At 41.9% G+C, this 13725-nt stretch overlaps 1 protein-coding gene across 13 annotated transcripts in view; it reads left to right on the top strand.

Annotated features, from left to right (window-relative positions):
* DTNA (dystrobrevin alpha) overlaps positions 1-13725 on the top strand; it is a 366042-nt gene that overhangs the window by 308994 nt on the left and 43323 nt on the right. For all 13 annotated transcript variants that reach the window (XM_082258701.1, XM_082258699.1, XM_082258694.1 and 10 more), the window contains one exon: positions 11024-11115. In XM_082258701.1, coding sequence (XP_082114827.1) covers positions 11024-11115 — 92 coding nt within the window. The remainder of the gene's footprint in view (positions 1-11023; positions 11116-13725) is intronic.

Raw genomic sequence — 13725 nt, forward strand, 5'->3', positions numbered from 1 at the left:
TTGCCACCACAGCTACAAAAGCCCTAACTGAATTGGGGGCTTGGACAGAAGGTGGAGATAGAGAGCAGCAGGATCAACCAGGTTTTAAGCAGAATACAGAAAACGGATCCCATAGTGACTGAGTATAAACAGCATATATTGATAGTTTTTTTTTTATGATGTTGGTTTAACACTTAACACATACTGAAAAACTTTACCACACATCCCTGTGGAGCATTTGTACTTAAAAAAATCAAAAGACAGAATAGAACTGCTTGCCAATTGTAACTACCAGTCGCCTATTTATTAAAAATACAGAATCCAATAGCAGATTTAGGTCCCCAAACCCAAAAAACTAGCTTATAAACCAGTTTGATTGGATAAATAGCTTTAAAAGCAGAGCTGAAGTCAATCTAACATAATTATTTTCCCCCTCAAATTGGATAAGAGCAGTATGAAGAACTATAGAACTTGCATACTCGATTGACCTATTTGATCGAAATACAGATAGAAAAATAAGAAAAAAATCCCTAACATTTCAAGAGAACACTTCAATATCACTACTACATATATAATAAAAATATATATATATATTATACTTCATCTGTAGAAGTGCTGTCTTCTACAGAAGATCACGGGCAAAGAGAAAGATTAGGGTGGGGGACTAGAGACTGATACAATAACAAATGCTAGTGAAATCTAAGCCAGGGAAGATCACCTAATTTTTGTTGTTAAATAAAAGCATAACAACTTTAAATACAAAATGTTATCTTGGTGACTGTTAGATCGCAATGTCCCAATGGGGAGGGACCTATTCTCCTAGCTTGTGTGGATGCATAATTCTATTGGTTTTCATTTTTTTATTCAGTCTGCTGGCTGATTGAAAAATAAAGTCATCTATGGCCAGTTTTAGATGCATTGGCCTTCTGTAGAGAAATTAGCAGGTATTGTTTGTTAAATAATACATTTTTGGGATGTTTTAGTTAGAGATCGACCGATTATCGGCAACACCGATATATCGGGGGCCGATATGCACTTTCCCCGATATATCGGAATCGGCCTTTTGATTTGCCGATATTGCCGATATTTTCGTGACGTTTTTCCGTATGTTGCGTGCACACGTTATGCCTTCTAACACTGCCTCCCACGCCTGCGTGGCCCGTACGTGATGCCATTTCACCACGCGAGCTGCACTTAAGACCGCCTCCCATGCCTCACACAGCCTCATGTTACAGCCAGCTGCAGATCGGTCTGGTCACGCTGCCAGCCATCCAACCACAACAGGGTGCCAGCCCAGCGAGCAAGCAATCAGCCACCCAGATGACACCAATCCAGCCAACCGCCACCATGACCAGTGTTCCAGCAAGCCAGCTACTCGCCACAACAGGCCAGGGTGAGTGACACCAAGCCAGCCCCCCCCCCCCCCCCAACCACAGTGTTCCAGCAAGCCAGCCACCCCAGTGTTTCTGCAAACAAGCCAGCCAGCCACCACAGTGTTCCTGCAAGCCATCCAGCCACCACAGTGTTCCTGCAAGCCATCCAGCCACCACAGTGTTCCTGCAAGCCATCCAGCCACCACAGTGTTCCTGCAAGCCAGCCACCCACCACAGTGTTCCAGCAAGCCAACCACCCATAACAGGGTGACACCAATCCAGCCACCCACCACAGTGTTTCTGCAAGCCAGCCACCCACCACAGTGTTCCTGCAAGCCAGCCACCCACCACAGTGTTCCAGCAAGCCAACCACCCATAACAGGGTGACACCAATCCAGCCACCCACCACAGTGTTTCTGCAAGCCAGCCACCCACCACAGTGTTCCAGCAAGCCAACCACCCATAACAGGGTGACACCAATCCAGCCACCCACCACAGTGTTTCTGCAAGCCAGCCACTCCTAACAGGGTGACACCAAGCAAGCCAACCAGGCACCACAGACTGTTCCTGAAAGCCAGCCACCCATAACAGGGTGACACCAAGCCATCCAACCAGCCACCACAGACTGTTCCTGAAAGCCAGCCACCAATAACAAGGTGACACCAGTCACCAAGCCAGCCAGCCAGCCACCCATAACAGGGTGACACCAATCCAGCCAGCCACCACAGTGTTCCTGCAAGCCAGCCACCCATGACAGGGTGACACCAAGCCAGCCAGCCAGTGCCACCACAGAGTTCCTGCAAGCCAGCCACCCAGAACAGAGTGACACCAAGCCAGCCACACTGCCAGGCATCAGCCACCAACCCACAACAGGGTGCCAGTGCGAGCATCAGCAGCAACTTCAGCAAGCCATTGGTGTCAATGGAGATGGATGAGGAGAGAGAGTAAAAGTGTGGTCTGGGACTATTTCTCGTCTCAATCAACTCCAGGAAAAGCAGCAGTGTGCAACACATGTACAAACAACATAAGCATGGGATCAGTAACTGCAAAAAACAAAAATATGTCAAATCTTTGGACCCATCTAAGAGTTCATCATATTGAATTGTATCATGCAGCACAGAAAAAACAAAATGAATATCAATGTGATTTTGATTCAATACCTCCTCCACCTCCACTATCCCAGGCAACAATAACAGATACAGTGCCTTGAGAAAGTATTCGGCCCCCTTGAACTTTGCGACCCTTTGCCACATTTCAGGCTTCAAACATAAAGATATAAAACTGTAATTTTTTGTGAAGAATCAACAACAAGTGGGACAAAATCATGAAGTGGAACGAAATTTATTGGTTTTTAACAGATAAAAAACTGAAAAATTGGGCGTGCAAAATTATTCAGCCCCCTTAAGTTAATACTTTGTAGCGCCACCTTTTGCTGCGATTACAGCTGTAAGTCGCTTGGGGTATGTCTCTATCAGTTTTGCACATCGAGAGACTGAAATTTTTGCCCATTCCTCCTTGCAAAACAGCTCGAGCTCAGTGAGGTTCGATGGAGAGCGTTTGTGAACAGCAGTTTTCAGTTCTTTCCACAGATTCTCGATTAGATTCAGGTCTGAACTTTGACTTGGCCATTCTAACACCTGGATATGTTTATTTGTGAACCATTCCATTGTAGATTTTGCTTTATGTTTTGGATCATTGTCTTGTTGGAAGACAAATCTCCGTCCCAGTCTCAGGTCTTTTGCAGACTCCATCAGGTTTTCTTCCAGAATGGTCCTGTATTTGGCTCCATCTTCCCATCAATTTTAACCATATTTCCTGTCCCTGCTGAAGAAAAGCAGGCCCAAACCATGATGCTTCCACCACCATGTTTGACAGTGGGGATGGTGTGTTCAGGGTGATGAGCTGTGTTGCTTTTACGCCAAACATAACGTTTTGCATTGTTGCCAAAAAGTTTGGTTTTGGTTTCATCTGACCAGAGCACCTTCTACATGTTTGTGTCTCCCAGGTGGCTTGTGGCAAACTTTAAACTACACTTTTTATGGATATCTTTAAGAAATGGCTTTCTTCTTGCCACTCTTCATAAAGGCCAGATTTGTGCAGTATACGACTGATTGTTGTCCTATGGACAGAGTCTCCCACCTCAGCTGTAGATCTCTGCAGTTCATCCAGAGTGATCATGGGCCTCTTGGCTGCATCTCTGATCAGTCTTCTCCTTGTATGAGCTGAAAGTTTAGAGGGACGGCCAGGTCTTCGTAGATTTGCAGTGGTCTGATACTCCTTCCATTTCAATATTATCGCTTGCACAGTGCTCCTTGGGATGTTTAAAGCTTGGGAAATCTTTTTGTATCGAAATCCGGCTTTAAACTTCTCCACAACAGTATCTCGGACCTGCCTGGTGTGTTCCTTATTCTTCATGATGCTCTCTGCGCTTTAAACACACCTCTGAGACTATCACAGTGCAGGTGCATTTATATGGAGACTTGATTACACACAGGTGGATTCTATTTATCATCATTAGTCATTTAGGTCAACATTGGATCATTCAGAGATCCTCACTGAACTTCTGGAGAGAGTTTGCTGCACTGAAAGTAAAGGGGCTGAATAATTTTGCACGCCCAATTGTTCAGTTTTTTATTTGTTAACTAAGTTTAAAATATCCAATAAATTTCGTTCCACTTCATGATTGTGTCCCACTTGTTGTTGATTCTTCACACAAAATTACAGTTTTATATCTTTATGTTTGAAGCCTGAAATGTGGCAAAAGGTCGCAAAGTTCAAGGGGGCCGAATACTTTCGCAAGGCACTGTATGTTTGTGAAAAAAAAAACAATGTCACCGTCTAGATTCAGATGGAAGATCCCAACTGCTGGACAGAGTAATCACAGAGATGATTGTCACTGATAACCAGCCATTTACAATGGTGTCTGACTCAGGATTTAAGCGGTTGATGTCCATGCTTGAGCCAAGCTACATACTGAAGAGTGAGAAGTATTATCGAACCGAAATGCTGGCAAAGCTACACCAAAAGAAAGTTGACAAAGTAAAGGCTATGCTGCAACCAGAGAATGCTGGCAACTCACTCTCATTCACGACGGATTGCTGGTCACAAACAGAGTCCGAGTCACTACTCATTCTTACATGCCACTTCATTGACAGCGGATGGACAAAAAGGCAATTGGTGTTCAATACAAAAGTGATGCAAGGATCCCACACAGCTGAGTACTAGTAGAGGAAATTTTTCTAGGCATGCTTGAAGAATGGGGAATCAACAAAGACCGCAACTTCGAGACAGTGGAGCAAACATGCCTAAAGGAATGAGGCTTGCTGATACGTCAAACCTCTGTGTCATCATGGCACACAACACCCTCCAACTTTCAAATGATGGTCTGTCAAGCCAAAGAGCTTTGATTGATATGTGTTTTGAGAAGCATGAAGAGATTAAAAATGTTGTGCTTGCAAGTCTTTTTAATCCTCGATACAAGAACCATGCTTTCTCTTCTGACGATTTATTGGCTAAGGCAAAACAATGGCTGACAGACGATTTGGAGGTGCAGGAGGTTCCTGCCGAAAAGACAAGTGCAGAACACTACTTCAGCAGCATGCTGAAAAAACAGACAAATGTCTAAAAATACATCAACAAACAGAAGAGAATCTGCTTCATCGTCGTCAAATTGATCAGGACATTTTTCAGTGTTTTTATTGGGGCCTCATGCGGAGGATTCAATTTTCTGAATCTGCAACGATGAGCCTTGATGATGAACTTCATCTCTATTTGAAAGAAGCCGTAATTGACAGAAGAAGTCATCCTCTTCAGTGGTGGAGAGAAAATGAGGCACGCTACCAAAAACTTGCTTCCCATGCTAAAAGATACCTCTCTCTCTCTGCTCCTCTGTCCTCCACTCCTCCTGAGCATGTTTACGAAGTTGCAGCATTGTTTGAACAAAACAGAAGACCTTTAACAGGAGACCATGGACATGCTGAAATGTTCTGCTTCCTATGTTATAATATTGTTCTACCTTACTGGGAGTATTGAAAAGAGTAGTGTCCACTCCACTCCAATCCACTGTCTAGCTGTTGCCTACCTTTTTTTCTAGCAGTTTTGCACTGACTGCTGTAGTTGCAGTGAGTGCCCTACTGCTAAGAGTCCAATCCAATGTGTAGCTGTTGCCTAGCGTTTTTTCTAGCAGTTTTGCACTGACTGCTGTAGTTGCAGTGAGTGCCCTACTGCAGAGGTAGTCCACTGACTCCAATCCACTGTCTAGCTGTTGCCTAGCTTTTTTCTAGCAGTTTTGCACTGACTGCTGTAGTTGCAGTGAGTGCCCTACTGAAGAGGTAGTCCGCTGAGTGACTCCAATCCACTGTCTTGCCGTTGCCTAGCTTTTCTCTAGCAATTTTGCACTGACTGCACTGCACTGCATTAGTTGCAGTCAGTGCCTCACTGCAGAGGTAGTCCTCTTCCACTGACTCCAGTCCATCCAATCCACTGTGTAAGTGTATTTTGTGTAGCTGTTGTTGTCGCCTAGCTTTTTTTTTCTAGCTGTTTTGCACTGACTGCACTGCAGTAACATATTGCAATGTGTGAGTCCACTACTGCAGCACTTTATTATGCATTAATGCACAATAAGATGATGTGAAATGCAAAGCAAATGTCCCTGCAATTGAAGTTTTCGTATCAGTTTTTATGTAGATAAGGTGTGAAAAACGAGCACTTAATGTTAAAAATGTTAATAATTAAAGAATAACATGTTTATTAAGAGATTTGTGTCAAATTTTGTGTTTTTTTTGGGTAATTTTTACGTGTGTGAAAATATCGGCCGATACCGATATGCGATCGGCAAAATATCGGTATCGGCAACGAAAAAACGATATCGGTCGATCACTAGTTTTATTCAGCCCTTGATAGTACAGTCACCAACTCTCTTCCCAATATTATTGTATGGTATTTTGTTACCTCTGTGCAGTAACCATGTAATTTATCCCCTACCCAAAAGCAATGTAAAGATTATTTACAGCCACCTCCCTCTTTCCTTTACTAGTGCCAGTGTGTATGGTTTCCTATTCCTCCCACATGTTGGTGCAAAAATTCCTGTCCCACTCTCTCTACAGTAGCAAAGAATACACCCTTCACAAATGCCAATAAAATGATGTAATGTTTCAATCTGCCTCCCTATTTGCAGTGGTTAGTCTGTGTGTTCCTTTAAGATATAGCCACTACTAAATGTTTGCAGATTACACCCCCCCCCCCCATCATATTGACCGTGCTAACAATTGTATTAGGCACAGACAAGCAAATCATTTGCATTGTCTGTACTGGCATGGCTCGCCTACAGGCAAAGCCACTTGTAAAGTGACAGCCAGGTACACAACTTTGACCAACTGCACTGTCCCATTGGCTTACTCCACGAGCATGAATGTAGATAGGCCCTCTGGACATCCAATGGCCATTCGGCTTCTGCCTAGATTGTTTTGTTGATGGTCTGGTGATTAATGAGGCACTATAGGAACACAGCACATCAGAGCCATCTGTGGGAATTCATCAGTGCTTTCTTCTTGTACTAAGGTGTCATAAGTAGGTAGCAAAGAGGGTCATATTTTAACAAGGGAACTGAAAAATTTAGCTACAAGAGCGCCTTACATTTTCTGTTGAATATTTCTTAAAAATACTAGTTGAGTTGCTTAAAGTGCACTTGTGCCCAGACTATAGACAATAAAATATTTACATATTCTTAAGTAAAAGAGCTTTGATTCAAGCCATCACAGACTTCTATAACTGCTTGTACAGCAAACGTATTCCTCAAAGTTCCTCATAGTGTACAACAAACACTCTAAAGCCCAGGTTTAGTTGAATTCTAACAGCTTGGAAACACCAAATGTTTGGTTTAAAAGAGAAGTATGGGGTTTGTTTTTGTTACCCCATTTATACTTACCTAGGTAAATGCAGCATTGGTCCAATGCTGCATCCATCCCCCGGCGCCACTAAACTGAGAACCTAGCGACCGAACACCGCCGATCACTCGGTTCTGACAGCTCCCCGAGCAGAGCCCCCTTCTCGCCCTTTGGAGCACTGGGCTGTGTATGGGCGGGGAGCGGACAGCTCAGGGTCTCAGTGGCTCGCTGAGAGGCTGAGCCGGGTGTAGGTCCAGGCACCTGGCGGATCCCTACTCCATGTTCATGATGACGCGGTGCCTGTACTGGCGTCTGTGACTTCAGCAGAGAGCGGACTTCAGCCCACTCTCTGCTGAAAACAGGTCACAGGAGTGCGATAAGAACTGCACTCCCATGATCCATTGGACATGTACAGCCAAACAAGCTTTGGCTGTAGATCACCTTTAACTTAAAGAGGCTGGCAGACTGTCAAGATTATGGTGCAATAGAAAGTCATGGAAAAAAAGTTAGTTTTAGTGCTTCTGTTAGAGGAACTGAATTTATTCTCCCTTATAAAGAAGAAGAGGGGGGATATGATGAACTTGGTGTTGAGTTATTCACTTTAAGGTCATCACAGGAAGGAGGAAAAGAGATTTACTCTCCAAATAGGGAAAGGCTTTTTCACAGTAAGAGCTGATAAAATGTGGAATAGGCTCCCTCAAGAGCTGGTTCTGTCCAGCTCAGTAGATTGCTTTAACAACTTGATGACCTGCCCATAGTAAAAAAACGTCATTACTTTGACGTTAAGTACTGGTGTTATTTATTTATTTTTTTTAACTATGGCCAATTCTCTGTAAGATAAAAGTGGTTCCACAGGCGGATTCACTGCGGTAGCACTTTTAGAAGCGGTGGGAGGGGTGCCTCCCCTACCTCTTCCCGGTCGTTCTGACCAATGGGTGAAGCCCGGGAACAATCCAATGTAGTCAGTAGCTGGGTATGGAGACAAATGAGACCAAGATGGTTGTCACTCGTCTCTATGCCCTTGGAGGACCCGAGCGATGTCTGATGTCACTTCCGGTTCCCAGACCATAATAAATTTATTTTTTAAAAAAAAAAAAAAAAAAAAAAAAAAATATATATATATATATATATATATATATATATATATATATATATATATATATATATATATATATATATATATATATACATTTTTTTTTTTTTTTTTTGCTTTTAAAGGTAAAAAATAGAGTTGGGGTCTTTTCGACCCCAGATCTCGCAATAAAGAGGCCCTCTCATCTTTATTTCTATTACAAGGGGATGTTTACATTCATTGTAATAGAAATAAAAGTGATAAAAACAAATGAAGCGATAGTGTAAAAATAAAAAGTAAAATAAATAAGTGAAAAAAAATGTGCTCACGTTTAGAAGTGAACAAATATGTAAGTTGTGCAAGCATATGTAAATGATGGTCAAACCACACATGTGAGGTATTGCCGTGACCGTTAGAGCGAGAGCAATTATTTTAGCACATACAAGACATACTTAGTAACTCTAAGCAGGTAAAAATGTTTAAGTACCGTAGTTGCCAATCCACGACTGTGTGCAATTTTGCAGCATGACATGTTGGGTATCAATTTTACTCGGCGTAACATCTTTTACATTATACTAAAATTGGGGTAAATATTGTGCTGTGTTTATTTATGAAAGTGTATATTTTTTTTTTTTTTTAATATGTTTGAAAGGCCACTGCACAAATACTGTGTGACATAAAATATTGCATTAACCACTTCTGGACTGGGATGATTTCCCCTCTTAATGACCAGGCCATTTTTTGCGATTCGGCAAATGATCACCGAGACCTCTGTTCCTATATAGAAGGATAGGTGCTCTGTGATAATTTCAGAGAGAACAACGGTCAGCTGTGTTTACAACAGCTGACCAGTGCTCTCTCTCAGCGGGGAGCGATCACAGGTGCCCGGCAGCAATTGGTACCACCGGTTCCATGAATCGGTATCCCCGCTGCCTAGGGAAGGGCGGGAGCGTGCCGCTGTCAGTGCGCGCTCGCCCCCAGGATCTTTCCTGCAGATCACTGAGCCAGTCTGCTGCAGTATAGATGCGGCGGGCGGTCGGCAAGTGGTTAATCGCCATTTACTTCTCTAGGGTCTGATTTAAAGGCTGATTTAAACTTTTAAACAAGAGGTTCCAGAAGGCCTGGTCTTCAAGTCCTGGATTCTTTCCTAAATGCACATAGTATAATTTGATACTACTATTTATAAGTAAAGTTCATCCTGGCAATATCCGATTTCCTCTCGGGGGCTCAAGGGGTACATTTTTCCCCTGCTGGAGAAAATTGGATCAGGCTTTGCTGGGGTGTTTGCCTTCCTTTGGATCAACTGTGGGTATAGGAATGTACTATCAACCCCCCCCCCCACTCCGTTTATTGGTTGAACTAGATGGACTTGTGTCTTTTTTTTAACCACACTAAATATGTACCTATGATATATAAATATTGCTGCGCTAATTTCATATAAAACTATTAAACAGCAGATAAACACGGAAGCAGCTGACACAAAAGATTTGAATAAAAAATCTAAAACAATAATTAAGATAAAAGGTGTCGCGCTAATCCTTAATACAAGCAGATCAGTCCATAGACCATATGATAAAAATCTGTGTGAAAAATTCAGTCCACACCAGCCGGTGAGCACTTCTGGTCAAATTTTCAATATGGATTCCCAGTAAACTTCTATTTTGGGGCTCCTTGGCCACATATTTTCTCCTCCTTTATAGTTATATTTATTATATTAGCGTGTTCAAATAAAAACACCTATCCCGGGGCAGGCAACAACACTTAAAAAATCATTACTGTATTTTCTGGCGTATAAGACTACTTTTGAACCTCAAAAAAAATCCCCCAAAAATGGGGGGTCGTCTTATACGCCGAGTATAATATCTCCAAGGTAACCTAAGTATAAGTATTACCGGTAGATGTAATCTCTCAAGACGCTGGATGTGTGAAAATCTTGTACCAGTATACCGTATGTACCGTAGCTTCGGCTACATACAGTGTACCACGCTGAGCCAATCAGGGAGAGCCCGCCTCTGTGACTCTGCCAATCCGAGCAGGCTTTGCATTCAATAATAGAATACATCGCTCACTGGGATTGGCTCAGCGCGGTATACTGTATGTAGCCGAAGCTACGGTGCATACGGTATACCGATGCAGGATTCCCGCACAGCCAGCATCTTGAGATTACATCTACTGGTAATACTTATACTTGGAGTACCTTGGAGATATTATGAGAGATTACATGTATTACAGTACTTGGGGTACCTTGGAGATCTATGAGAAATCTGTTTTTCAATGGTGTTGCCTTGCTTCGGAAGGGGGGTAGTCTTATACGGCGAGTATAGCCCAAAACCTATGTTTTAACTTGAAAATTAGGGGGGTCGTCTTATACGCCGGAAAATACGGTATATGTCAAACTATAAAAACATAAGAATGTGTGCATTTTATTATTTTTCTTCCCTACTTTAGACCTTCATTTGGGAACATTTGAACACTCCAGCAAGGCAGTGTTAATTTAATTCAGCTATTTGCAATCCTTTCATCTGTGACAGAGATTCTTTACAGGTTTACAGAGCATTGATCCTAGTGTGTATTGAAAACATGAAAACTGCCTGATTTTCTGGGGATAAATCTTTTTTTCTTGCATCTTTCCTGAACATGCTGTCTTATTTTCTGTCTCCTGTTGCCTTTTACAGTGCTGTACAGATTTCTGATAAGAATGTGTTTTATTACAGCAGCCTCAACAGAGGGGTCCAGATATCTCTTTCACTATTGATGCAAATAAACAGCAGAGACAGCTTATCGCAGAGCTGGAGAACAAGAACAGGTATGAATCAGATTTAAATATATTTTATATATATATGAAAAGATTTCCCTGACTGCAAATGTTTGCAAGATCATTTGCAAGGGTAAGACAAAGATCTGTGTTAATACACAGTACTACTTATACCAACCGCATTTCATCAGTTTCAAGCAGTCCAAGGAATAAATGATTATTGCTGGCTAGTTTCTGTGGGTTACTGCATGCATTAAACGTCGCCTTACATTTACACGTGCACCTTTACACAAACTCACCTTTCTTTCACTTCCCCACTGCTATACCAGTAGGACAAGAAAATTATTCCTTGTGTATGCATACTTCTAAGATTACTATATTTGAAATCCTTTTTGTTGTAGCACAAAGTTTAATAATACAGTCTTTGTGTTTAATGTGAATCTGTAACATGGCTATGGACATTCAAGTATTTACATATTCTCAACAAACAGGGTTAATTTATCCTAAGGTGCACTGAGCTGCAAAATGTGTTTTCTTGGTCGAGGGTTATTGTGGTGCGCTGCATTACCCAGCCTGTTCAAAATGAATGGGTTGTAATGCATCTCTATGCACAAAAATGTAGGCCATGCTGCATGTTTTTGCAGCCCACTGCAACACGCACTGTTGCAGTGCGCTTTGATGTATGGTAACGCAGATGCTTTCCAGAGTAGCATTGGGGGTACTGCAACAGTAAGAGGCATGGATGAGCTCAACTATGAGGAAGGATTAGAGGAACTGAATTTATTTTCTCTTGAGAAGAGGAGATTAAGGGGGGATATGATCAACATGTATAAATACATAAGGGGTACATATAGTGAACTTGGTGTTGAGTTGTTCACTTTAAGGTCAAAAGAGGACAAGGGGGCACTCTTTATGTCTAGAGGGGAACAGATTTAGTCTCCAAATACGGAAAGGTTTCTTCACCGTAAGAGCTGTGAAAATATGGAATAGACTCCCTCCAGAGGTGGTTCTGGCTAGCTCAATATATTGCTTAAAAAAAGGCCTGGATTCTTTCCTGGGTGTACATAATATAAATGGGTACTAATATTTATAGATAAAATTGATCCAGGGAATATCCGATTGCCTTTCGGGGGATTAGGAAGGAATTTTTTTCCCTTGCTGTAGAAAATTAGATCATGCTTTGCTGGGGTTTTTTTGCCTTCCTCTGGATCAACTGCGAGTATAGGATTGTGTATATGGGATTGTATGGTTGAGTTTTCATTACTGTTTTTTTATTGGTTGAGCCAGATGGACTTTTGTCCTTTTTGTCTTTTTTCAACTTAACTATGTAATACTCAAAGCCACAGTATTTTACCACAATGCAGTTAGTGTGAATGATCCTTGAACAAAGCAAAACTGAAAGCAAATGCACTGAAGGCCTTGCCAGCTCATCTCCATTACCCCCCACACACACACACACACCTATTAGTGATTAGTTAATATAAAACCAGAGAGAGTGCACAAGCAGAAGGAAGCAGGGAGAGCCAACTTTGAGGACTTTTACTTATGCAAATATTGAGGATGAATTGTTCAGGGGTACTTGCAGCTAGAGAGGTTAGTAAGCAGTTGTTTTAGAGCTCGTATAAATGTATGTAAACAATTGAATGTCTGTAGCTTAGCCACAGGTTCATTGTAAAGTAAAAGTTGAAGAAAATGTGTGCAGTATATAACCACTGTATTAATAGGCATTATCTTAATGCATTTAGAAGTATGCAGCTTTTCACCAGATAAGTTTACTTGATTCGGTCAACTCCATGCAACGTCTCAAAACTTTCAACTGGATTTGTACCTTCAATGACATTCTAATTTTATTCACGGCTAATTATGCTTATCCAGGCCAGAATTCAGATAATATTTAATCAAATCAGAAGCTGTTGTCAAATTGTGTAAGCAATGACATCATACCTTATTTTTATCTGCAGTAAGCACACACGTTTCTATGCCTAGGAAGCTACCTTAAGCAGAACTGTAATATGTGGAGAGCCACAGATAACCCTTTCATTAAAGAATATTGGTAGTTAGGATCCTTTCTGGCCCATTGCAGTGTTTGTCTATGGATCTTCTCCACAACCTACTTGTTTGCCATAGAGTGGCCCTGGGTGTAGAGGATGCCTTTTACATTGTTGTGTTTGACCTTTTTGCTAGGGCATCGCCGCAGCTTAATTCACAGTATTGTTTTGACTCCTGAAAGGATGCCAACCTAGATTTCTGCACTAAGGGGACTGAATCAGTGGCATACTTATGCTGGCCATACATGGATCAAAATCATGGATATATAGCCACTGTGATTGAACAGAAGTCGATTGGTAGATGCTATAGACTGCAATTCTGATCTGTGTATTCTGACTGTGAGGAAGTCTTCCCACTGTCAGAATGCAAAGACACAGCAGAGAGGATTCCCCCATCCACCCCGTTGGTTTAACGACATAACTGACTATCTATGGCCTGCCTTATTCTATAAAATAGAGAATCTGATTTAATCCTTACTGCCAGCTCCTGCCAGCTGCTTAAGAGTGCTTTAATTGTATCACTGTGATTGGTTGTCACAGTGATTATGTGATGGAGAAGCAGTTCTGCCAGCATCTGATCAATGCCATGTCGATATGTGACAGTGTGGTGGTC

This window comes from Pelophylax lessonae (genome assembly GCF_965119305.1).
Source record: "Pelophylax lessonae genome assembly, chromosome: 5".
NCBI classification, from domain to species: Eukaryota; Metazoa; Chordata; class Amphibia; order Anura; family Ranidae; genus Pelophylax; species Pelophylax lessonae.